Source organism: Salvelinus fontinalis, chromosome 11 (genome assembly GCF_029448725.1).
Source record: "Salvelinus fontinalis isolate EN_2023a chromosome 11, ASM2944872v1, whole genome shotgun sequence".
Taxonomy (NCBI): domain Eukaryota; kingdom Metazoa; phylum Chordata; class Actinopteri; order Salmoniformes; family Salmonidae; genus Salvelinus; species Salvelinus fontinalis.
Genome location: NC_074675.1, coordinates 11320865 through 11347116, shown reverse-complemented (window position 1 = coordinate 11347116; position 26252 = coordinate 11320865). Strand labels below are relative to the sequence as shown.

General features: G+C 46.3%; 1 protein-coding gene across 2 annotated transcripts; it reads right to left on the bottom strand.

Moving 5' to 3' along the window:
- Positions 1 to 966: 966 nt before the first annotated feature.
- LOC129865028 (netrin-4-like) lies at positions 967 to 26036 on the bottom strand. Of its 2 annotated transcripts, XM_055937429.1 has the most exons (10): positions 25560 to 26034; positions 24282 to 24823; positions 17212 to 17484; positions 7674 to 7800; positions 7303 to 7488; positions 3675 to 3888; positions 3421 to 3515; positions 2858 to 2926; positions 2081 to 2254; positions 967 to 1944 (listed from the first exon to the last, which is right to left on the bottom strand). In XM_055937429.1, exons 1-10 carry the CDS (start codon positions 25615 to 25617, stop codon positions 1805 to 1807), a joined length of 1878 nt encoding a protein of 625 aa, XP_055793404.1. In that variant the 5' UTR covers positions 25618 to 26034; the 3' UTR covers positions 967 to 1804. The 2 variants fall into 2 exon arrangements, with proteins under 2 accessions (XP_055793404.1, XP_055793405.1); XM_055937430.1 differs by lacking the exon at positions 967 to 1944 and having other exon boundaries at positions 2165 to 2254; positions 3470 to 3515; positions 25560 to 26036.
- Between the last annotated feature and the right edge of the window lie 216 nt (positions 26037 to 26252).

The window sequence follows — 26252 nt, the reverse complement described above, 5'->3', positions numbered from 1 at the left end:
AAAAAACATGTCGATGTGCCCTTAAGCAAGGCACTCAACTCTAATGTACACACAGAGACCAAACACACACACATACTAGTCAATCTTTCCACAAAATACACCCCTCAGTCCCACCACCAGAGGAGAGAGAGCGAGGTGGAGGACAGTAGCTGATATGAATGTGTTTTGTGATCCAGCTGCAGTAGTCATGTCCCACAGATGTCAATTCAACGTTGGTGCAACACTGGTTTAATCAACGTGGAAATGTTGATTCAACCAGTGTGTTCCCAGTCTGGGGGGGGCAGTTCAGTTCCCCATGGCATTGACTCTTGACCCACACCTCTGCCTCCCACTCCTGTGATCGCCCCAAGTGTGCAGGGTCACCATTGCAGGTTGTGAACTCTGACCTGGCCAGGAGTAGAGCTGGACTACCCACACCTGGCATGTGTGAAATATCTCGGCACCTTGAGCTCATCCACGTCGCTCTGACGAGAACGCCAGGAATGGTCCGGAATGCCGCAGCAAACACCCTCTCCCTAAAGCCAAACATTCTGTCTGCTCTCCCATCTCTCTGTTATGGTCAACATTCCCTGAGTCTGTGTGAACGTGTCAGTGTTTTGGGAGAGGGGGGGGGGGGGGGGGGGGGGGGTGTATTAGTACCTAATCTGGTGAGGGAGAGAAAGACAGGAGGAGGAGCAGGAGGGAAATGAAGGATGATAAGGATATTTTCATCAAACTAATCTGAGGTATTCCAAGGCTCCTGATGGAGAAATGTAACTCTGTTGTTTTACAGTCTATAAACAGCAGTATTTGTTTGTGTGTGAGGGAGTGTGTGCTTCCACTTATCGGTCTTGTGTCCTCACTAACCCAGAGGACAGGGGGTTTTCCACAGTGAGGAAATCTAAAGAAAATGTAGTGCCTCAACATTTGACCGGAATGACATTATTACATTAACACATTATCAAAGAAGGAGAGAGGACATCATCATATTTCTACCGATATATACAAGTAATACTGTACAGGAGCAGACATAGGAAGGAATAGAGATGAATTCAGGGCTCTGTAGGTCACAGCAGTATTACATATTGGGAGGTAATATGTGTATTGTCATATATATATTCAGTGGTGTATGTTGTTGTGATAGGACTGTTTTCATCTCTAGAGGTTATCCTGCCCAAATTTCAGAGTCAAAAACGGATCAGTTGGACTGAAGCTGGATGGATTTGTGCTCATCAAACACGCAGCCACACACACACAGAGTTCACAACACACATACACATTCGCAAACACACCTGGACTCAACCACCTGTAGTGGCATGTATGGCTTATTCAACATCCTTCTGTGTGTACACATCTGTGTCTGTTACACAGCTTGACAGACAGTTTGTTGAGAACAGAACACATTGGGGAAAGAGGCACAGGTCACCATCCACCACAAGCCTTCCTACAGGGGTCAAATGTGTCCTTCTGTTGTCCAGTCTTGAGGTCAACCCATGATCCTATTGGCCCTTCTGCCCTGGGCTAAAGTGCTACAGAGAGGGAGTGGCTGGGTGTCTATGTACGCGTGGAAGAGAGGGCCGAACTGTCACTCAAACAGAGGCTCATAGAGTCTGTATATGTTCTCTCTGCCAGCCGCACACTCTTATTGGCCCAGGGCAGATAGGGGTGGGCATTTATAGTCTGTTTAGTCCCCACCTCCATAAGAGAACTCCCCCTCCAGATAAGGCAAAAACAAATGAATGGCAGTGTCTTCTTTCTCCTCTCTCTGTCTCTCTCTCTCCATCTATCAGTCAGTCTGTCCATCTCCCAGTGTCCTCCCGTCTGTTTACCAGGTGCAGTCTTTCTTCATTAGTGTGAGGACCTTGCGTCCAAGGCTGGCTCTCCAGGGCTTGACGAAGCTCTTCATGTTGACGATAAGACGGTTCTGCTTCCTGTCTGCATGGCCCGCCACCAAGTACTCCCCACCTAAGTAGTCAAAGCATAAACAGAGACATCATTAGCTCAGCAGCCCTGCGTGTGTGTGCGTACGTAACTGTGCGTGTGTGTGTGCGCACGTGTGCCTGTGAATGCGTGTGTGCATAGGTGTGTGTGTGAGACTGGCCTGGGTTGAGGATGGGACAGGTGCAGCCCCGTGCGGTCCAGGACTCTGGGTAGAGTGTGACTCGTCCTTTCTGGAGCTTCACCTTAGTATTCTGACTCAACACCTTCTGAACCTTCACCTCCAACTCAGCATGGGAGCCCTTATCATGGGCTGACAAGACCTTAACCTTCAACACTGAGACAGAGAGGGAGGGGAAGAAGTGGAGAGAGAGAGCAAGAGAGGGAGGGAGGAGAGAGATAAAGATGAAACGATAGAGAGGGAGGAGAGATAAAGATGGAGGGAGAGCGAGGGAGGAGAGAGACAAAGATGGAGGGAGAGCGAGGGAGGAGAAAGAGAGAGAGAGAAGGAAGGAGGAGAGAGGGAGAGAGAGAGAACAATAGGAAAGGAGAGATGGAGAAAGGGAGGGAGTAGAGTGGGGAGAGAGAGAGAGATAGAGGGGGAGAGAGATAGGGAAGGAGGAGAGATGGAAAGAGGGAGGGAGGGAGGGAGGGAGAGAAAGGAAAGGGAGGGAGAGAGAACGAGGGGGAGAGAACAAGAGGGAGGGAGGGAAAGAGATATGAGACAGAGATAGGTAGAGAGAGGGAAAGAGATATTTTGACCTTTGACAAGCCTTTATTGTACAATAAAATAATGTTTACATAGAGTTATCAATAAACCAACAACACAGTGAAAATCAAAAAACAAACAACACAGTGGAAACCAAGGAAGCAAAAAAACAAATATGGTGTTATTACCACCATCTCTCTCGCTGTTGTTCATGTGTGTCTCAGTACTCACCATAGGCAAACTTCATGGTGCAGAAGAGTTTGCTGTTGGCAAGGACCTGCTCCTTACACTCACATTTCTCTGCAGGGGACACAATCATATTGATATTACACACCAATATCCCTTCCGGATATGTGACTGATACCTGCTCTGTGTGTGGGTGGGTGTGTGTGTGTGTGTGGACTTAGATAAGTGGTGACTTAGGAATGTGAGGACAGTGTGCATGTGTGTGTGTGATCAAGGAGGAATTTGTCTTCCTCAGCTGTAAGGGCCTGGGAGATCGAGGAGAGGGACATTTTGGAAACTGTCCACAGACACACAGATCGTTGTTCTCTGCCCTTGTAAGGATGTACCATAACTTTCACTACTTAACCATTAACGCTTGGGCACTGGGCTGTGGAGCAGACCACACACACACACACACACACACACACACACACACACACACACACACACACACACACACACACACACACACACACACACACACACACACACACACACACACACACACACACACACACACACACACACACACACACACACACACACACGGTGGTGACCCCATGTCTAACCTGAGTAGTGTAGGGCAGAAAAGAGCTCGTCTGCCCTAAAGATCCTCACCAGCTCACTGGAGTTTCCCTCCAGATTATACAGGTCCCGATCTGACCTGCACACACACACATTATAGACTTGCTGTTAATATAAACGTAATATTATATATATCATATCCAACGGTGTGTTTGTGTACGTGTGTGTATATACATATATTTATACACATATATATATACACATATACTGTACATATATACATATATTTATGACTCACCCGGACATGCAGTATCCCGTGAAGGGATCGCAGTCTCCCGCACAGTCGCACGGACGGCAGCCGTAGTCATGGAAACCCCAGTATCCCACCATGCACCTGTCGCAGTGGGAGCCCCCCACGCCGGGCTTGCAGACACAGTCTCCGTTGGTAGGGTCACATAGAGACCCCCCACCCAGGTGGAAGGGTATTGAACCAAGGGGGTGGCAGCCACATGCTGGGGGGAAGAGAGGGAGGAGAGAGAGGAGACATGGCACATCAGTCACATATACATCAATAACTCCCCCACAGCTAATCAAATACAATGTTATCTACTCACAAATAAACCACAGCCATTCATTTGGATCTATTTGTACCTCACCACAGCGAATCAAATCCACCCACACTCAACCACAGCCAATTAAATCCACCACACTCAACCACAGCCAATCAAATCCACACAAAGTAAACCACTGCACCCATTCAGATTAAGAACCCTAATGTTGGCAACATTTCCAGTTTATATTTAGTTTTTCTACCAATGACTTTATTAGGCACTCATTAGTCATTGCGTAACTGTTACACTGATAGACACACTCCAGAGCGTGTCACCTCATTGTAGCCCAGCCTGGAGGAGGAAGTGATAAGACTGGGAGAGGGAGAGAGACCACTTCCCAAAGGACTCTGGAGTCTGGACTGAATGGAACAGTCCAGGGTTTTCCCGAACCACGAAGCACAATGGTCTCTCTGTCATCGTCTTATCAGATCGCCATCACACACACAAGGATACATGCACGCGCGTACAACATCCGCATGCACCCAAGCACACGCGCGGGAATGCACAGGCATGAGCACACATCTTTCTCAAATACCTTCCACAGTTCTCCCTCCTGTCTCTCTCCCTTCTCTCGGCTGATAGTGTGTTCTTTAAACAGACCGCAGCAATATAAGATAGAGGGACACGCACAGTCAGTGCTATGTTCTGCCCACTCAACAACCACCTCACACACACACACACACACACACACACACACACCATAACCCCCCTATAAAACACACAACTTGCAAAGGCTGAAAACACACACACACACACACACCACATAAAATGTACACATAAATTCACAAACACATTCTTGCTGTCCTAGTAGTCTGTGAATTCCAAGAGAACTTTGCAGGGGGTGAGAGTAACAGCCAAAGTATCAGTATCACCATAAATCTGTACACATCGGAGCGAGGGATACAAGGGGGAGGACTAGAGAGAGAGAAGAGGAGGGAGGGAGAGATGTGAAGGGGAGAAGGAGGGGTGGTGTAGAGCTTTATTTCTGTTGTTTAATGATGCTTGAAGCCCCCCCTCCATCCTACCCCACTGGCAGTAAATTACTATTTAACCAGAGCCAGACCCCCTGTGTCTCTCCCCCGCTCCCCTGTCTGGGTGCAGGGAGATGATGTCACAAGGCTCTACTGTCTGAGACCCAGACAAGGCTGTACCTTTATCACTTATCACACTGGGCAACAAATATAAGATAAGATGCATCTGTAGTTTCATTCATTCTGTAACTTTCATTATCAACAGACCTTGTAAAGACCCATGTAGACCACACACACACACACACACACGAAGGCACGCACACACTCACTCACGGACACATGCATGCATGCACGCACGCACAGACACAGACACAGACACAGACACAGACACAGACACAGACACACACGCACACACACACACACACACACACACACACACACACACACACACACACACACACACACACACACACACACACACACACACACACACACACACACACTCAAAGACAGGGGAATCATTACACTGACATCTAATCCAAAGGCATATGTAGGGCAGCTAGGAGAGATAGTCTCTCTCTTCAGGGTTCTCCCCATTTACGATAAAAAACTTGAACTTCAAATAATTTCTCTTCCTGAAAAGCATTTATTGAGGCCCTGTTGAGACTGTAGTGTTCAGTCACCTCGAGTGATAGCAGCCTAGAAGCAGCAAAGCCATCAGCACACACACACGCAGGTGCACACACACACACAGGTGCACACACACACACTTTCCCTCTCTCTCTCGCTCTCTCACGTTGTATAATAGGATCGTGTAGTATAATAGGACATTGTTAATACATTAATTGTATAATTGTTGGAGTTTAGAGATGAGAATGTGTGGAGTTGTGTGTGTGTTGTGAGTTGTGTTGACGCAGTGAGCTCTCACAATAAGAACATTATGGGTCTGTAGTGATACGTGACAGAGCAGCTGCCCGAACAACCACAGAACACACCCACTTAGAAAACAAACAAAAATTAATCTCACACACACACTCATTGTTACTGTGTGTGTGTGAGTTTGCGGCTCGATTGTGTGTTTTCTTTAAAGAGCTCCGCCATGCCTGGAATTGGAAATATGTTCCTAGAGACGGAGAGAAATTCCTCAGTTATCAGATTTCAACCTCGCTCTGACACTGGGGTTCGACTCCTAAATGTGTCCTGTCTACAAACATTCCCCAAATATGTGTTCCACTCTCACTTGTTGACAATGTGAAAATACCAACATGCTACAGACTTCCCTAAAGGCAAACCTAAACACATGCACACAAGCATGTAGTGATGCACACACACACACACACACACACACACACACACACACACACACACACACACACACACACACACACACACACACACACACACACACACACACACACACACACACACACACACACCAGCCAGCGTCTCCCCAGCCTTCTGCATAACTGTGGGGCTGAGCTCACTGGGTCAAATCAGACAGATAATCAGAGAATGTAGCCACTGTCGTCTTTATGGATGGGTATCTAGTGTTTACTTAAGTCCCATCACAAACAAACAACACACACACACACACACACACACACACACACACACACACACACACACACACACACACACACACACACACACACACACACACACACACACACACACACACACACACACACACACACACACACACACACACACACACACACACACACAAATGTGTAAGACACATTTCAGTTGAATGCATTCAGTTGTACAACTGACTAGGTATCCCCCTTTCCCATTCCTTTTCCTTACACGAGCCACCACTGTGGTGATTAGTGATGACGAACCACTCCAGTGACTCACAGAGAACACAAACAGCCATAACAACAGGGACAGGGGTCGGGGTAGGCAGTGTGAGTGTGTGACACTCAGGTCCCAGGTATGCCCCAGTCTGATGATTCATCTATGTGTAATCCTCAGAGAGAGTGTAGGCCGTGTGAAAGACAAAACACAAACACACTCACACACACACAAAGAACCAGGTGCCCATCAGGAGCGACGTTATCCAGCACGTCTCGGCTTGCGATCTCAGCAATCAGCATTCCGGACAGAAATTAGTTGACTCTGCCAGTAAGGGTGTGTGTATACAGTGTGTATGTGTCTCATGTTTTCTGGATTCCTACGGTGTGTGTTTATGTGTGTGAGTGTTTGTGTGATTGAGTCAGTGAGTGAGTGATAGAGCATGCCAGTGAATGTGAGTCAGACATGGGTTCAAATACTACTTGAAATCTTTGAAGTACTTTGAGCTGTTGCTTTAGCCATCTGGAGTGCGTGTGTGAGTTTGTCTTACGTTTACAGGAGTCCTGGGCCGTGTGCGGCCTCTGGGGGTCTCTGTAGAAGCCAGTCTTACAGCTCTGACAGTTGCGTCCCTCTGTGCTGTGTAGACACTCACACACACCTCCGCTGCGCTGGCCGGACTCCCGCCACACCGACCAATCAAAACTGCAGCTCTGGGCATGCCCGTTACACTTACACTCTATAGGGAGACAGGACGGGACATCAGAATCACAGATATCTGTCAATCTTCTCTAAACAGGCACTGATTGGTCATCATGATCAATGATGGCTGTAAGTGGGGCCGTGAGTTTTTCCTGACCAGATCCCATCCTCAGATAGAATTCCTGGCCCTAGTGTATAGTGAATAGCAGTAGTGTCACTCACTCCTGCACTCGTGTGGAGCCCCTGTGAGTCCGTCCGCAGGTTGCCAGGGTCGGTCGTTGTTGAGCGGAGCGCAGCGCTCACAGTGAACACCTGCAGTGTTGTGACTACACACACACTTCCCATGAACCTGAGAGAGAGGAAGAGGAGAGGGAAAGGAGGAGAGGGAGGGAGAGAGAGGAAGAGAAGGAGAAAGGGAGAGGGAGAGGAAGGGGGGACAAAGAGGTCAGTGTAAGGGAGAGAGCAGTTCCCACGTGAGAGCAGCAGCACCCCAAGTCTAACCCCTGGGGGTCGGGGGGGCTCCCCTGCCTGTTCTCTTTCAGGTCCTGTCCTGTAATTGCTGAATGGAGACTGATTGTTTGGCTTCATCGCTGGAAATTAACATTGGCCTTGTGACGAAAGGGGCCTGAAAAGGACAGTGTCTGAGTGTGTGTGTGTGTGTGTGTGTGTGTGTGTGTGTGTGTGTGTGTGTGTGTGTGTGTGTGTGTGTGTGTGTGTGTGTGTGAGCGAGCGTGCGTGCGTGCGTGTGTGTGTGTGTATGTGTGTGTGTGCGTGGAAATATGCAGCGCTGAGAGAGCAATAACAGTCTCCTTGTCATTCCTGTGAGTTGGAATGTCATGCACGCGGGTTAATGATGTACTCTAGGTGGGAGGTTGACAAGGCATCTGAGGTAGCTATTTATCTGTTTGGGTTACAGTGCCTCTGTGTGGGGAACAGAGACACAGAGAGAGGCCTGAACCCACACACACACATTCAAGCACACAGACGCATGCACACACACACTGAACACAAACGCTCACACACACTCCAACCCCTGCGGTAGTTTCAGTTTCCCACGGTGTATGGCTATAGAGGCTGCTGCCCTCTACCTCAAAATGCCCTCTCCCCTATGCTGCACAGACGCTCACACAGAGGGTTAAACACAGGCATGGGAGAGACCTGTAGCTACCGGAACTGGGACATATCCCAGGCCCTTGCACTAACCCCAGATCTAACCCTAACCTTATCTCAAACTCAACCCCAGCCACTGTGCCAGCCCAAGACATAACCCCAACCATATTCCATCAACCATGAGAATGGAGGAAGATAAGAACAGACAGGTAAAGACAGTGTGAGAAATGGATGTGATAGGTTTGGATTGGACAAACAAAGAGATAAATGAGTGAAGGAACTCTGTGTACATCACTACATCAATGAGAATGGAATCATCTGTAACCAGGACTGATTGTGGAAAAGGGGGAAGGAGGCAAGTAGAGAGAAGAAGAGGGGGGAGGAGAGGAGAAGAGAAAGAGGTGGGGAAGGAGAGGAGAGAGAGAGAGACATTGGCCAAGCTCCAGACAGCTGGTATTCCAAACAATTTCACATGTTTACCTGCTTGATATACACATACACCAATACATACCCAGGCAACCAGGCTCCCAGGCACGCACACAAATAAAATGCACGCACAAATACAAATGCACGCACACTCCTTCCTGCCCCCCCCCCCCCCCCCCCCCCCAATCTCCAAGAGCTTGTGTGTGTGTGTTCTGTTTTGACAGGCCTGTATTTCAAACACTCTGACCCTCTGATAAAGAGGTTGTTGGACATGGACAGGGAGGGGTGGCAGAGGGTACAGACGGGTGCTCAGGAAGACCTTGGCAGCCCCACACCCGGAGGATGGGCGTCACTCACGCCCATTTCCCCTCACACATCAAAAGCTTTATGGGCCAATGTGAAATTAAGTCATTCATCAGCAGCGTGTGTGTGTATTCATCCAAACAACATGATAAGTGTGTGTGTTAATCCGATCATCAGCGTGTGTGTGTACTCAGGCAAACACCTGTACAGTGATCCCTCGCCACTTCGCGGTTCACTTATCGCGGATTCGCTATTTCGCGGATTTTCATAATGCATTTTTTTTTTTTTTTTGGTGCATTGTGCTCTGCATTCTGATTCGCTAAAAACTCACTCCCGCTTCTTGTATCAAAACATGCTACGAATTGTGCTATCATTTTGTCGTCTCGTGCAGTTATGTGTACGTACATAAAACAGCTTGGCAAATTTACATTAAGTTGGCCAAATTATCTTGTAATTTCGAACATCTCCTAAACCCATAATGTCGACGAAACGCTCTGAAGAGCAGTGAAACGGCCTACACGTGAGTCACTGTATTTGTATACATGTAATAGTTGCTAATTGTAAAAATAAAATAAAAATCTATTTCGCAGATTTCACTTATCGCGGGTAATTTTCGGAACGTAACCCCCGCGATAAACGAGGGATACCTGTATAGCACAATACTCTCCATGAGGTGCAGTCTTTAAATTCCAACACCTCTCCAGAGACTCATTCTCAGACTACAGTTACTGTGCAAGTCTCTACAGCTCTTAGAGACTCTTACCGCCTCTCCACTTGCTATGCTAATTGCTGCTAACTCTCCAGTAGCTGAGCATGGGCCCAGAGGGTTGGATGTGGGCCAAAAACTGGCTCTGTGGTCAACTCAGAGTGGCTCACACAGACCATTATCACCTTCCCATGTGGTCTGGACCTGTGAGCCCTGCAACACAACAACAAAAACACTGTTTCTCCCCAAAAACACTTCGGACTGCACGAAACTGTCTGGGCACTAATAGCCCTCAATATCAAGGCCACTGATTATTGGGTTTACTTACTTGCTCACACACGCACACACACACACACACACACACACACACACACACACACACACACACACACACACACACACACACACACACACACACACACACACACACACACACACACACACACACACACACACACACACACACACACACACACACACACACACACACAGCCTTGTTTTCATGAATTTTCGAGAAGCCCCTAGCCGCGACACACTTAAGGGGGCGGGGTCGGCTGTGGGCGAGGTCGGTCCGGGCCTACCCCGCCCACCACACGGTTTCATTTGCTGAGGCTTTCCAGACAAGCGATGCGCAGAGCTGGGTTCGTGTTGCTCAATGGGTTCGCCTGGTCATGTTCAGTAAAAAACATTTTGGAACGTTGCAGACTCAAATGCCATGAATAGAACTGACATGATTTCTTAAATCAGAGGCATGTTTGTTCTACATTTGACATTTATAGTTGAACGTTGGCCAACGTTGTGTCCGTCCTCCTGCTGAACGCGGCCCTGGTACACGCTTGTCCCTACCAATGTGAAGCTAGCCACATTAACAATTAGCCACAAAAGTGGAATTTGCGGTTCTGAATAAAAGTCCCTCATTAAAAGCGTTGCAAACATAAAAATAGTGGATAGAATCATGGCAGCTTTGGACTAGATAATGCTAAATACGGTTGGAATGTTGTTAGAATTTAAGATTTAATACAATAATTAATTGGTTTGACAATAAACAGAAAAAACTGTTGAACTCATGGGTGCATAAAATCCTGGCTCCTGAACTGCTATTTTGTGTTTTGTTTTTTTAGCTGATCTTAACTTTTTTTTGAACATAATGTTTCCGCCATCGGTTCCTATGACCGAAAAGAGCGTCTGGACATCAGAACAGCAATCACTAACCTTGATTTGGATGAAGATTTCTACTTCAATGAGTCAGCGGCACAGGACATACTGCTCACACCAGACCCTAAATCCGGCAATATAAAGGCCAACGTGCGGGCACCCTGATGAAACTATGGTGGCAAGTAAATAAACCGCCTCTACCCTCTGTTCTATTGGCGAATGTACAATCACTGGAGAACAAACTGGACGAGCTCCGTTTGAGACTATCCTATCAACGGGACCTGAAGAACTGTAATATCCTGTTTCTCGGAAACTTGGCCATATCATGGTCCAAACACACCAACACAGTCGAGAAGAGGGCATGACAACACCTCTTCCCCCTCAGGAGTCTGAAAAGATTTGGCAGGGGTCCTCAGATCCTCAAAATGTTCAACAGCTGCACCATTGAGAGCATCTTGCCTGGCTGCATCACCGCTTGATATGGCAACTACTTGGTATCCGACTGCAAGGCGCTACAGAGGGTAGTGCGCACAGCCTAGTAGTACATCACTGGGGCCGAGTTCCCTGCCATCCAGGACCTCTATACCAGGCGGTGTCAGAAGAAGTCCCTAAAAATTGTCAAAGACTCCAGCCACCCAAGTCAAAGACTGTTCTCTCTGATACCGCACAGCAACCAATGCACCAAGTCAGGAACCAACAGGACCCTGAACAGCTTCTACCCCCAAGCCACAAGATTGCTAAATTGTTAGTTAAATAGTTGACCAAATAGCTACCCGGACTATCTGCATTGACCTTTTTTGCACTCACTTTTTTGACTCCTCACATACGCTGCTGCTACTGTTTAACAAAAATGTTTGAAATCCCACTGTGAAGGTATTAAGACTGCATAATTGCTTTGGGGGCATACTTATATGCACTGTACAGGCTTCCCCATGGATTGTGCACCCCTGAAACGGGGTATCAGTCTACACAGTGACACCCACAGAACATAACTATGTAGAGTTTACACAAATGTCAGCGTATCAGCTCTATTGTAGGACTCTGAAACAACTGTGAAATGAGCCACATTAGCTCACGAGTCCACTTTTTGTGTTTTGAACATTTAGATCTAATGTTGCTCATTTCACAGTGGTTTCCTACAGAGTCCTACAGGAGAGCTAAGACGCTAATATTTGTGTAAACTCTACATACAGTTGAAGTCGGAAGTTTACATACACTTAGGTTGGAGTCATTAAAACTCGTTTTCAACCACTCCACAAATGTCTTGTTAACAAACTATAGTTTTGGCAAGTTGGTTAGGACATTTACTTTGTGCATGACACAAGTACTTTTTCCAAAAATTGTTAACAGACAGATTATTTCACTTATAATTCACTGTATCACATCTCCAGTGGGTCAGAAGTTTACATACACTAAGTTGACTGTGCCTTTAAACAGCTTGGAAAATTCCAGAAAATTATGTCATGGCTTTAGAGGCTTCTGATAGGCTAATTGACATATTTTAAGTCAATTGGAGGTGTACCTGTGGATGTATTTCAAGGCCTACCTTCAAACTCATTGCCTCTTTGCTTGACATCATGGCAAAACCCCCCAAAAAATCAGCCAAGACCTCAGAAAAAAAATTGTAGACCTCCACAAGTCTGTCTCATCCTTGGGAGAAATTTCCAAACGCCTGAAGGTACCACGCTTATGTGTACAAACAATAGTACGCAAGTATAAACACCATTGGGCCACGCAGCCGTCATACCGCTCAGGAAGGAGACGCGTTCTGTCTCCTAGAGATGAACGTACTTTGGTGCGAAAAGTGCAAATCAATCCCAGAACAACAGCAAAGGACCTTGTGAAGATCCTGGAGGAAACACGTACAAAAGTATCTATATCCACAGTAAAACGAGTCCTCAGCAAGGAAGAAGCCACCGCTCCAGACTACGGTTTACAACTGCACATGGGGACAAAGATCATACTTTTTGGAGAAATGTCCTCTGGTCTGATGAAACAAAAATAGAACTGTTTGGCCATAATGACCACCGTTATGTTTGGAGGGAAAAGGGGGAGGCTTGCAAGCCGAAGAACACCATCCCAACCGTGAAGCACGGGGGTGGCAGCATCATGTTGTGGGGGTGCTTTGCTGCAGGAGGGACTGGTACACTTCACAAAATAGATGGCATCATGAGGCAGGAAAATTATGTGGATATATTGAAGCAACATCTCAAGACATCAGTCAGGAAGTTAAAGCTTGGTCGCAAATGGGTCTTCCAAATGGACAATGACCCCAAGCATACTTACAAAGTTGTGTCAAAATGGCTTAAGGACAACAAAGTCAAGGTATTGGAGTGGCCATCACAAAGCCCTAACCTCAATCCCATAGAAAATTTGTGGGCAGAACTGAAAAAGCATGTGCGAGCAAGGAGGTCTGCTAACATGTCTCAGTTACACCAGCTCTGTCAGGAGTCCCTTGGACAAAATTCGCACAACTTATTGTGGGAAGCTTGTGGAAGGCTACCCGAAACGTTTGACCCAAGTTAAACAATTTAAAGGCAATATTGTATTAGTTTGCATCACTTTCAATTAGGCAAATCGCAAATTCAACAACTCCAGAAAACAGAGGAAAGGGCACCGGTAACCATAGGAACAGAGTAAACTAACATTTTCGATGTGTGAAAAAGTGAATTGCTTTAACAGCATAAGCATGCATAAAAAGTATTTACATCCAACAGAAATTATGAACCCAAAAATGGATCAGAAATTAATGATTTGTATTGTTAGACATGACTCTATAAACCTATAATGTTAGCCAGTAGCTAGCTACTCTGTTACATCTACAGTACCAGCCAAAGGTTAGGACACACCTACCCATTCAAAGGTATTTCTACATTGTAAAATAATAGTGAAGACATCAAAACAATGAAATAACACATATGGAATCATGTAGTAAGCAAAAAAAAGTGTTCAACAAATCAAAATATATTTTATATTTGAGATTCTTCAAATAGCCACCTTTTGCCTTGATGACAGCTTTGCACACTCTTGGTATTCTCTCAACCAGCTTCACCTGGAATGCTTTTCCAACAGTCTTGAAGGAGTTCCCACATATGCTGAGCACTTGTTGGCTGCTTTTCCTTCACTCTGCAGTCCAACTCATCCCAAACCATCTCATTTGGGTTGAGGTCGGGTGATTGTGGAGGCCAGGACATCTGATGCAGTACTCTATCACTCTCCTTTTTGGTCAAATTGCTCTTACACAGCTTGGAGGTGTGTTGGGTCATTGTCCTGTTGAAAAACAAATGATATTCCCACTAAGCGCAAACCAGATGGGATGGCGTATCGCTGCAGAATTCTATGGTAGCCATGCTTGTTAAATGTGCCTTGAATTCTAAATAAATTCCAGACAGTATCATCAGCAAAGTGTAACCGATGTGAAATGGCTAGTTGGTTAGCGGTGGTGCTCGCTAACAGCGTTTAAATCAGTGACGTCACTCGCTCTGAGACCTTGAAGTAGTTGTTCCCCTTGCTCTGCAAGAGCCGCGGCTTTTGTGGAGCGATGGGTAACGATGCTTCGAGGGTGACTGTTGTCGATGTGTGCAGAGGGTCCCTGGTTCGAGCCCAGGTAGGGGCGAGGAGAGAGACGGAAGCTCCCCCACACCTCCTCCTCCATGCTTCACAGTGGGAACCACACATGCGGAGATCATCCGTTCACCTACTCTGCGTCTCACAATGACACGGCGGTTGGAACCAAATATCTCACATTTGGACTCATCAGACCAAAGGACAGATATCCACTGGTCTAATGTCCATTGCTCGTGTTTCTTGGCCCAAGCAAGTCTCTTCTTATTATTGGTGACCTTTAGTAGTGGTCTCTTTGCAGCAATTCGAACATGAAGCCCTGATTCACACAGTCTCATCTGATCAGTTGATGTTGAGATGTGTCTGGTACTTGAACTCTGTGAAGCATTTATTTGGGCTGCAATCTGACGTGCAGTTAACTCTAATGAACTTATCCTCTGCAGCAGAGGTAACTCTGGGTTCTTCCTTTCCTGTGGTGGTCCTCATGAGAGACAGTTTCATCATTGCGCTTGATGGTTTTTGCAACTGCACTTGAAGAAAAAAGTTCTTGACATTTTCTGGATTGACAGACCTTCATGTCTTAAAGTAATGATGGACTGTGGTTTCGCTGTTTTGAGCTGTGCTTGCCATAATATGAACTCGGTCTTTTACCAAATAGGGTTATCTTCTGTATACCACCCCTACATTGTCACAACACAGCTGATTTTCTCAAACGCATTAAGAAGGAAATATATTCTTAACTTTTATCAAGACACACCTGTTAATTGAAATGCATTCCAGGTGACTACCTCATAAAGCTGGTTGAGAGAATGCCAAGAGTGTGCAAAGCTGTCATCAAGGCAAAGGGTGGTTACTTTGAACAATCTCAAATATAAAATATATTTTGATTTGTTTTACACTTTTTTGGTTATTAAATGATTCCATATGTGTTATTTCATAGTTTTGAGGTCTTCACTACTATTCTACAATGTAGAAAATAGTAAGCTTAAAGAAAAACCCTTGAATGAATAGGTGTATCCAAACCTTTGACTGGTACTGTATGTGCTGACATATCAAAAAGCAGAGTGTGGTGGAATGCGAATGCGCCTCAACCAATGAAAACGTGTGGTGGGCGGGGCTGGTACAGGCCCGACTCCGCTCACAACCAACCCCGCCTCGTTCCATGTGCCGTGGCGAGGGGTACTCAGAATTTTCTGGACTTTTTGGGGAGTAAAAATATATTCCCATTCAAAATCCTATTTTCCCTTAACCTAACCTAAAACTCAACCCCCTAACCCCGATCTTAGCCCCAAACACTAAACTTAACATTTAGCATCCCGCTTCTAATCTCTCCTATGTCTTGTCTTGCTCTGGTTGTTTGGGTTTGGTAGATTTTACCGATATGATATGTTTGAGAGAGAGAGAGAGAGAGAGAGAGAGAGAGAGAGAGAGAGAGAGAGAGAGAGAGAGAGAACTTATATAACCTCATACCGTCTCCCGTCTCAATGCTTGTTTACCCAACTCTCCCGCATTTCACACGACACACCGACGTTCCTACAAAGTTAGGTCGTGTTGTGATATAACCTAATGTTTAGAATATCAACATTAAAAAGCTTAAAACACATTCTGAGGATGCTTTTGTAGCCTAGATAAGAGTCAAGTCCAAACTAGGTTAACTAGGTGTAGTCCACTGGGTTACTAGATAAGCCACTGATATTATGGGGGAGGATGACAGACAGACACCTCTGATTACAGTGGGCTCACAACAGAGGAGACAGACTGACCGGCTGCAAACATACAAGCTCCTAGATACTGTAATACTGCCACAGACACTGCTATTGTGGGCTTAACACTCATACACAGAGTTATAGTTACCCACAGTCAGACAGTCTCTGTGTGTCTATGTCTTTGTCTCTGTGTCTGCAGTCTAAAGGTTATTTTGTCACACTCACTTTCCCTGCTCTCTGGGCCTGCTGATTGGAATAGAATAGGCGCTCTACTTCAAAAGGCGTCGGGCAGAACTGCTTGTGGAGATGGCAGAGATAGGCGTTCCACAGGTAGTCTGAAACGCTCGCTGCATCTCTACTGTCCATCTACACACTGTGAATCAGCCATGTCCATTCACACTTTTATCAGTGCGCACACACACACACACACACACACACACACACACACACACACACACACACACACACACACACACACACACACACGCACACACACACACACACACACACACACACACACACACACACACTTTTTTAGACTTCAACACCATCATTAGCCCAGTGCTGAATCAATATCAACATCTCCTTTGTAATCTGGATCACAGGAAAGGCAGCTCTTTATCAACCCAGACAGAGCAAGCCCAGCACAGGAAGTGGGACAGAGAAAGGTGATAGCCCTCATCACTATGCTAATGACTGATACACAAAACACATGCATGAACACGGGTATGCACGCACTTTCACACTGACAGTCAGATACGCAGACACAAACACAGACACACACACTCACCACGTGGTTGGTTCTGTCCCTGACAGGGCGGTAACCGGGCGCGGGGACACACTGCTCGGCGTGCCCGTTGCAGAAGCAGCTGCCCTTCACGATGAGGTCATAAATGGCGAAGTGCTGGGTGGGCGGGGCTCCAACGGTAGGATCTTTGGCCTGGCAGGGACAGGATTGGCGCTCCTGCAGACGTACGCGCACGTTGGTCACCCTCAGCTGCTCCTGGCCTGCCACCCCATACGGATCAAGAGATTCCCATTGCGGGAGGGCACGGTAGATCACCTGTCAATCAACCAATCCAACAGTCAGTCAAAATGATACGAGTTAGTGGCACTATGTTATTATGCAAGACTTGGTGACAACACATCTTCTTTTCTGCACCTCTCTCTCTGTCTCTCTTTCTTTCTCCCTCTCTGAGTCTTGCATCCCTAAATTGATGATCCCTCCATTTTACCCCCCAGCCAAAGCACAACTGCCATCACATCGGGGGCTGCTCCTATGGCAACCTGTTACACTGCTGCTCTTGTTGAGGGTGAACTGTGTTCCTGAGAGGGATGTGTGTTTCTGACACAGATATCACTGGGGCAGAAGTGTATTTCTGACAGATATCACTGGGGCAGAAGTGTGTTTCTGACAGATATCACTGGGGCAGAAGTATGTTTCTGACACAGATATCACTGGGGCAGAAGTGTGTTTCTGACACAGATATCACTGGGGCAGAAGTGTGTTTCTGACACAGATATCACTGGGGCAGAAGTATGTTTCTGACACAGATATCACTGGGGCAGAAGTATGTTTCTGACACAGATATCACTGGGGCAGAAGTGTGATTCTGACACAGATATCACTGGGGCAGAAGTATGTTTCTGACACAGATATCACTGGGGCAGAAGTATGTTTCTGACACAGATATCACTGGGGCAGAAGTATGTTTCTGACACAGATATCACTGGGGCAGAAGTGTGTTTCTGACAGATATCACTGGGGCAGAAGTATGTTTCTGACACAGATATCACTGGGGCAGAAGTGTGTTTCTGACACAGATATCACTGGGGCAGAAGTGTGTTTCTGACAGATATCACTGGGGCAGAAGTGTGTTTCTGACACAGATATCACTGGGGCAGAAGTGTGTTTCTGACACAGATCTCACTGGGGCAGAAGTATGTTTCTGACACAGATATCACTGGGGCAGAAGTGTGTTTCTGACACAGATATCACTGGGGCAGAAGTATGTTTCTGACACAGATATCACTGGGGCAGAAGTGTGTTTCTGACACAGATATCACTGGGGCAGAAGTGTGTTTCTGACAGATATCACTGGGGCAGAAGTGTGTTTCTGACACAGATATAACTGGGGCATAAGTGTGTTTCTGACACAGATATCACTGGGGCAGAAGTGTGTTTCTGACACAGATATCACTGGGGCAGAAGTGTGTTTCTGACAGATATCACTGGGGCAGAAGTGTGATTCTGACACAGATATCACTGGGGCAGAAGTGTGTTTCTGACAGATATCACTGGGGCAGAAGTATGTTTCTGACACAGATATCACTGGGGCAGAAGTGTGTTTCTGACACAGATATCACTGGGGCAGAAGTGTGTTTCTGACAGATATCACTGGGGCAGAAGTGTGTTTCTGACAGATATCACTGGGGCAGAAGTGTGATTCTGACACAGATATCACTGGGGCAGAAGTATGTTTCTGACACAGATATCACTGGGGCAGAAGTGTGTTTCTGACACAGATATCACTGGGGCAGAAGTGTGTTTCTGACAGATATCACTGGGGCAGAAGTGTGTTTCTGACACAGATATCACTGGGGCAGAAGTATGTTTCTGACACAGATATCACTGGGGCAGAAGTGTGTTTCTGACACAGATATCACTGGGGCAGAAGTATGTTTCTGACACAGATATCACTGGGGCAGAAGTGTGATTCTGACACAGATATCACTGGGGCAGAAGTATGTTTCTGACACAGATATCACTGGGGCAGAAGTGTGTTTCTGACACAGATATCACTGGGGCAGAAGTGTGTTTCTGACAGATATCACTGGGGCAGAAGTGTGTTTCTGACACAGATATCACTGGGGCAGAAGTGTGTTTCTGACAGATATCACTGGGGCAGAAGTGTGTTTCTGACACAGATATCACTGGGGCAGAAGTATGTTTCTGACACAGATATCACTGGGGCAGAAGTGTGTTTCTGACACAGATATCACTGGGGCAGAAGTGTGTTTCTGACACAGATATAACTGGGGCAGAAGTGTGATTCTGACACAGATATCACTGGGGCAGAAGTGTGTTTCTGACACAGATATCACTGGGGCAGAAGTGTGTTTCTGACACAGATATCACTGGGGCAGATGTGTGTTTCTGACACAGATATCTCTGGGGCAGAAGTGTGTTTCTGACACAGATATCACTGGGGCAGATGTGTGTTTCTGACACAGATATCACTGGGGCAGAAGTGTGTTTCTGACACAGATATCACTGGGGCAGAAGTGTGTTTCTGACACAGATATCACTGGGGCAGAAGTGTGTTTCTGACAGATATCACTGGGGCAGAAGTGTGTTTCTGACACAGATATCACTGGGGTAGAAGTGTGTTTCTGACACAGATATCACTGGGGCAGAAGTGTGTTTCTGACACAGATATCACTGGGGCAGAAGTGTGTTTCTGACAGATATCACTGGGGCAGAAGTGTGTTTCTGACAGATATCACTGGGGCAGAAGTGTGTTTCTGACAGATATCACTGGGGCAGAAGTGTGTTTCTGACACAGATATCACTGGGGCAGAAGTGTGTTTGTTTAAGGGGAGTTAGTTGTCATTGAGGGAAGTGTGTGATGCTGGGAGGGAGTGTTATTGGAGGAGAGTATGTATCCCTGATATAGATATCATTGGGTGAGGGGTGTGTGTTTGTGAGTCGTCCCCATGCTGCGTCTCCATTGGCTGTATGGCTGGCCTGGGGTGGGATGGGAGGAGCACTATTAAGTTCCCAGTTGTTGGAATAGGTCACAGAGTCACGGCATTGTGTTCCGCAATTAAGGGAACCCAACAAATAGAGCAAGGGGCGCCAGTCCACGGGAGAGGAGGACGAGACAAAAGAGCGGGCGAGTGATGCAGCCCCACATAACTCAGCCCTGGACAAAGGCTCTGCGATAGCCCGGCGACACCGCAGCAACACCGCAGCAACACACACACACACACACACACACACACACACACACACACACACACACACACACACACACACACACACACACACACACACACACACACACACACACACACACACACACACACACACACACACACACACACACACACACACACACACACACATACAAACACATCCCCAATGGACAATCCCAGACTGCACACACAACATCCAATGAACATTCCCAACTACACACACACTTACCCAATCAACATTCCCATACCCTGCAAAAATTCCTCAAGAGGCCTTCTGGATTCTCCAGAAGGGCACAGACTTTATGCAACCCACACAATGAAAGCAAACTCTAACACACACATACAAACAAACAAATTACGTTTCTCATTAAAGTTTTTATGAAATGTCAAGTCATTGTCTGGGTATGGTCTCCCAAACCATAGAAACAGAGAGAGCAGTCCCACAGAAACCTTAGTCAGGGGAGCATGTGGCATTTCTACGCTCATAATCTTTTCTTCCTGTTACAGTCTGAAAAACAGTGTAAGTCTGGCTTTAACAGCCCTAATTCCATCAAAGCGCTGTGGACTGTATTCTGGTAAACAGGAACAATGGGCATTGATGGAGGGAGAGAGCGAGAAAGAGAGAAAGGGAGAGGAGGGGGATGGGCCGTCTCGCCTGCAGGACCAACTTCCATCAGGGCAACGGCACTTCCTCCTTGACAGACAGACAGGGAGAGAGGTGTGTGTGGGGCTCTGTTTAGACGGCTCCCTCCCTGGAGGTCACAGTCTCTATAACACCTAAACACACACTCTTCCAGCCCAACTGACCTCATAAATAACACAAGAAGCCCTGAGCTTTCCAATAGAGAGACTAACGAGACCTCTTCAGTTAGTACCTGAACAAGCCTCACAGGTTTTCCCCCATTCAGATGAACATGTTCAGCTCTCAGCACAAGAGATGACATGCTTTTAATGTTCATCGGATAAAGGAGGGGGGAAGCTGAGAATACCTGCTCCCTCACAGTATCGCTCCAAGCTAAGACACTCCTCCTCCTCCTCCTCCTCCCTCCTTCTTGCTATCCATCACAGCTAAACACGTATCTGATTGCAGGAGCCCAAACACTTAACACTGACTAAACACACACACACACATGCACTTGACACATTGAGCTAGTAGGTGAAAGCCTGACAGGGTAGGCATATTTGCGTGTGCACCTTGCCCTCTGTATGAACATAAACACACAGCACAGCTCTCAGCTCCCAGGGTAAAGCACACACACAGTTCTGTACATGCCTTGCTGTCATCACCAGACAGGCCACAGACAGTTGAGCTGTCAGAATTATGGTTTTAGTTAATGATGAACATCACAAGATAAATACAGTAGCCATAGCGATAGAGAGAGTGGAGAATGGTTTAGTATAACAGGCTCTGTGATGAGGAGCTGAAAGGACTCTGGAGTCTGGACCCCTCCCCTGACCTCAGGGTCATCAGACAGAGGTTGGAGTGTAAAGGTCATGCTACTATCACAGGGTCTCGCTGCTTCCCTCACATACACACAAAAACACACAAGCATTCACACACAAACATGCATTGCACGCACATCACAACATGACTCAAGTATCTTATAGTAGCTGGGTCCCTCAAATAAACACATACACACTTTCACATGCTCACACTTGCATGGACACACACACACACCACTCACAGGGGAAGACTGCTTTTGGATGTACGATACAGCGGATCATAAAAGTTGACAGGATTACATGTAGGCAATCCTACCAGGGAAAAGCCTGTGGAGCAGTACCATTAAAGAGTCAACATGCACTACATCAGGGATCATCAACTAGATTCATTACAGAGTCAACACGCACTACATCAGGGATCATCAACTAGATTCATTACAGAGTCAACATGCACTACATCAGGGATCATCAACTAGAGTCATTACAGAGTCAACATGCACTACATCAGGAATCATCAACTAGATTCATTACAGAGTCAACATGCACTACATCAGGAATCATCAACTAGATTCATTACAGAGTCAACATGCACTACATCAAGAATCATCAACTAGATTCATTACAGAGTCAACATGCACAACATCAGGAATCATCAACTAGAGTCATTACAGAGTCAACATGCACTACATCAAGAATCATCAACTAGATTCATTACAGAGTCAACATGCACTACATCAGGGATCATCAACTAGATTCATTACAGAGTCAACATGCACAACATCAGGGATCATCAACTAGATTCATTACAGAGTCAACATGCACAACATCAGGAATCATCAACTAGATTCATTACAGAGTCAACATGCACAACATCAGAGATCATCAACTAGATTCATTACAGAGTCAACATGCACTACATCAGGAATCATCAACTAGATTCATTACAGAGTCAACATGCACAACATCAGGGATCATCAACTAGATTCATTACAGAGTCAACATGCACTACATCAGGAATCATCAACTAGATTCATTACAGAGTCAACATGCACTACATCAGGAATCATCAACTAGAGTCATTACAGAGTCAACATGCACTACATCAGGGATCATCAACTAGATTCATTACAGAGTCAACATGCACTACATCAGGAATCATCAACTAGATTCATTACAGAGTCAACATGCACTACATCAGGAATCATCAACTAGAGTCATTACAGAGTCAACATGCACTACATCAGGGATCATCAACTAGATTCATTACAGAGTCAACATGCACTACATCAGGAATCATCAACTAGATTCATTACAGAGTCAACATGCACTACATCAGGAATCATCAACTAGATTCAGCCACGGCCCATTTTTGTCTTAAGCGAATGGTCGGGGGGCCGGAACATAATTGGAAATAATTTTATAGACTGCAAATTGACCGCAAGTAGGCCAGAAAAATATATAATATTTGACTAAAACATAATCATTTCAAACCTGGCATACAATTGTTTACGATCATGTGTCTCTATTATGCATGGGAATACTTGGAATAGATTTTCAAAATGAAAATTACTTGGAGCTGATTTCCTAGTGTTTTTACAGTGTTTTATGTCTAACAAAAAAAACAACAACACATACATATATATATAGTTTTTTATTATTCTCAGAAAACTTGGGGGGCCTAATAAAACCACCAAATCTGGCCCTGTGAGCCGCCAGTTGGGGAACCCTGCTCTACATGATCTCCCTGCACTGAGTGAACTGTTAGCTCTGCCTTGGTAGGAGCTGAAACCCCTCACACACTGTTTCAGTAAGACATCAAGGAAATGCCACATCCCTACACCTACCTGATACCAACCCTTCTGTAGTAATAACACTATCCTCCGTAGTGCTGCTGCTGGCTTGGGTATTATGGACTACCCAGGCCGTAGAGAGCTGTAGAGAGGTTAGGGTGTGTAGACTGGAGTTCCAGAACAGCACTAACACACCTGACTCAACTCATCACGGTTTTGATTAGTACCTGTATTTAGATTAGAGACCCATGATTTAAACACACAGGGGAATATGCAGGTTAGCTTTATGAATGAGGGGAAAGTGGAGTGGACACTCCTGTGTGTAGTACAGTAGCCAACATCTATCATCCCACCTTCCTTCCAGCTGTTCATCCGTCCATAAGTAAGGTGCCATGACAGGGCACATCCTGGACGGCTAGAGGTGTGAGTCTGAGCTGCTGTCTGGACAAACACCTGGTTCCTGTCTGTCTGTCTGTCTGTCTGTCTGTCTGTCTGTCTGTCTCTGTACACACACACACACACACACACACACACACACACACACACACACACACACACACACACACACACACACACACACACACACACACACACACACACACACACACACACACACACACACACACACACACACACACACCCTCCTCACCTCTCCCCTGGTACAGGGGTAAGCTCCAGAGTATTTCGAGGTGCAAGGGGCCCCGTCCAGCACTGCCTTTCCCTCCTCCAGTCCAAAGGTGGCACTACAGTTCCTGGCGTAGTACTGCAATGTCTTCCAGGTCTGCCCAAAGTCCTGTGAGCGCTCCAGGGTCATGGCAGTAGGGCGGGGCGAGCGGAACACCATGATCAGGTGGGTGAAGATGAATTCTGCCTCAAGATCCAGCTGAAGAGTCTCAGACTCCACTTCCCCGGATGACTGCCACCAGGTGTTGGGGTGGCGGAAGGAGGAGTCGGCCATGGCTGCAGCCAGGTGGGCCTGCAGGGGGAGGGCCGCGTTGCACTCCCCACACCTGGCCGGGGGGCAGGGCACTGTGGAGGAGGAGGGGTCCGAGTAGGAGCAGTAGGGCTCTGTGCCCTTGTAGCCACACACGGTCTGGGTCAGGACCCTGCGACCTAGCACCAGATTGCCCATTCGGGGGTTACACGCCTGGGTCTCACAGTGAGGGGCTACCCCCCCTACACGGCCCACATCTATAGGAAGAGAGAGAGGACAGGTTATAGGAGAATGAGGAGGGTGAGGATGTGTGTGTGTGGTTGTGTGTGGTTGTGTGTGCGTCTGTGTGTATGTCATATTAACTTGAATCTAAAGTCTTAACTTGAACGCTTCAATGTGGACTTCGACACAGATCAAGTTTTGGGAAGCTATGGGAGGAGGATATGCACTCCAGACGCGTTCCAGATGCATTGCGCATGGGACTTAAGAACACCTTCTGGGCAACACTGCCATCTTTAAGAGTCCTCTCCACTGCCAACATGCACACAAGGGCTGTTCTGTTCACAACGGGGGTTTCATGTTTTTATATAACACAACAATTCTGTTTATAATGTGGGCAGGTATTCAAAATCAATTGTTGGCAGTAGACAATGGATGTTAGCGCACAATAGCCTTCATTGTTATGGTCTTTTGAGGTTATTACATAGTTATAAAAACATATCAGTATCTTTGTGTTTCGTTTGAAAACATTCTACATTATAGAGAAAATCTCAATGATGTGAGACACGAGTTTCACCTCCACACAAATAGAATGTTGACCCGCATTGGTCAACAGAGCGGAGCGTGAGGAAATACTTTTGTCACCGTTGCTGCACTTATCACGCGTATTGTTCCGAGACAGCGGGAACGCTACATTGTTGCACACAATGAATACACTGCCTATGAATCCAATTCGAATAGGAGCAGGTTTTTTGATAAAGAAAAAATACAAACCTGCAAGAATACCAGATAGTCCAGTACAGGTAAAAACAGCAAACAAAGTCCACATCATAGTTCCGACCCAAGAGCAAGTGTTCCCAACAAGAGGTTAGCCGATGAGATACATAGAGAGCAGCCTTGTGAATAGGCAACGCGACACCTCGTTGGTGTTATTCAAGTGGCAAATAGATGCAAGATTTCATCCGCGAATGTAAAGCCAAGGTTCAAAGCCAGTGTAGGTTATACTATACATTTCAATAACAATCAGATATGATCAAAGAAGAACAAAGTCCCCAGTTTGACAACACAGAAGGTTCAGACACCCAGGGAAAAGTATTCCATTATGCCGCATTTACTTCTGCAAAAGCCGAGAACTGATTTTCATTCTCTCGTATTCGTCGGGATCTTCTACCTTACAGTTCATTTGCTTGCTAATAGCCTGAAGATATACTGTGAATCTACTATGGAATACTGAGAGAGTGACAGCGGGCTTGCGGCTCCGCCCCGTCTCTTTGCATTTTTCTCTTTAAAGGAACATTCCTGGTAGTCAGGAGCCAGTTAGTGTCAGGTCAGAGCTGGCACGCCGTGGTCATCCAAACCTCTCCAATCCACAGACACTCATCCGGATAAAAAATTAAATGCGGTAAAGTTTGACACTTCGTGTAAACAAAACAAAGGAACGCAGAATAAAAAAGCCCAGGGTTTATT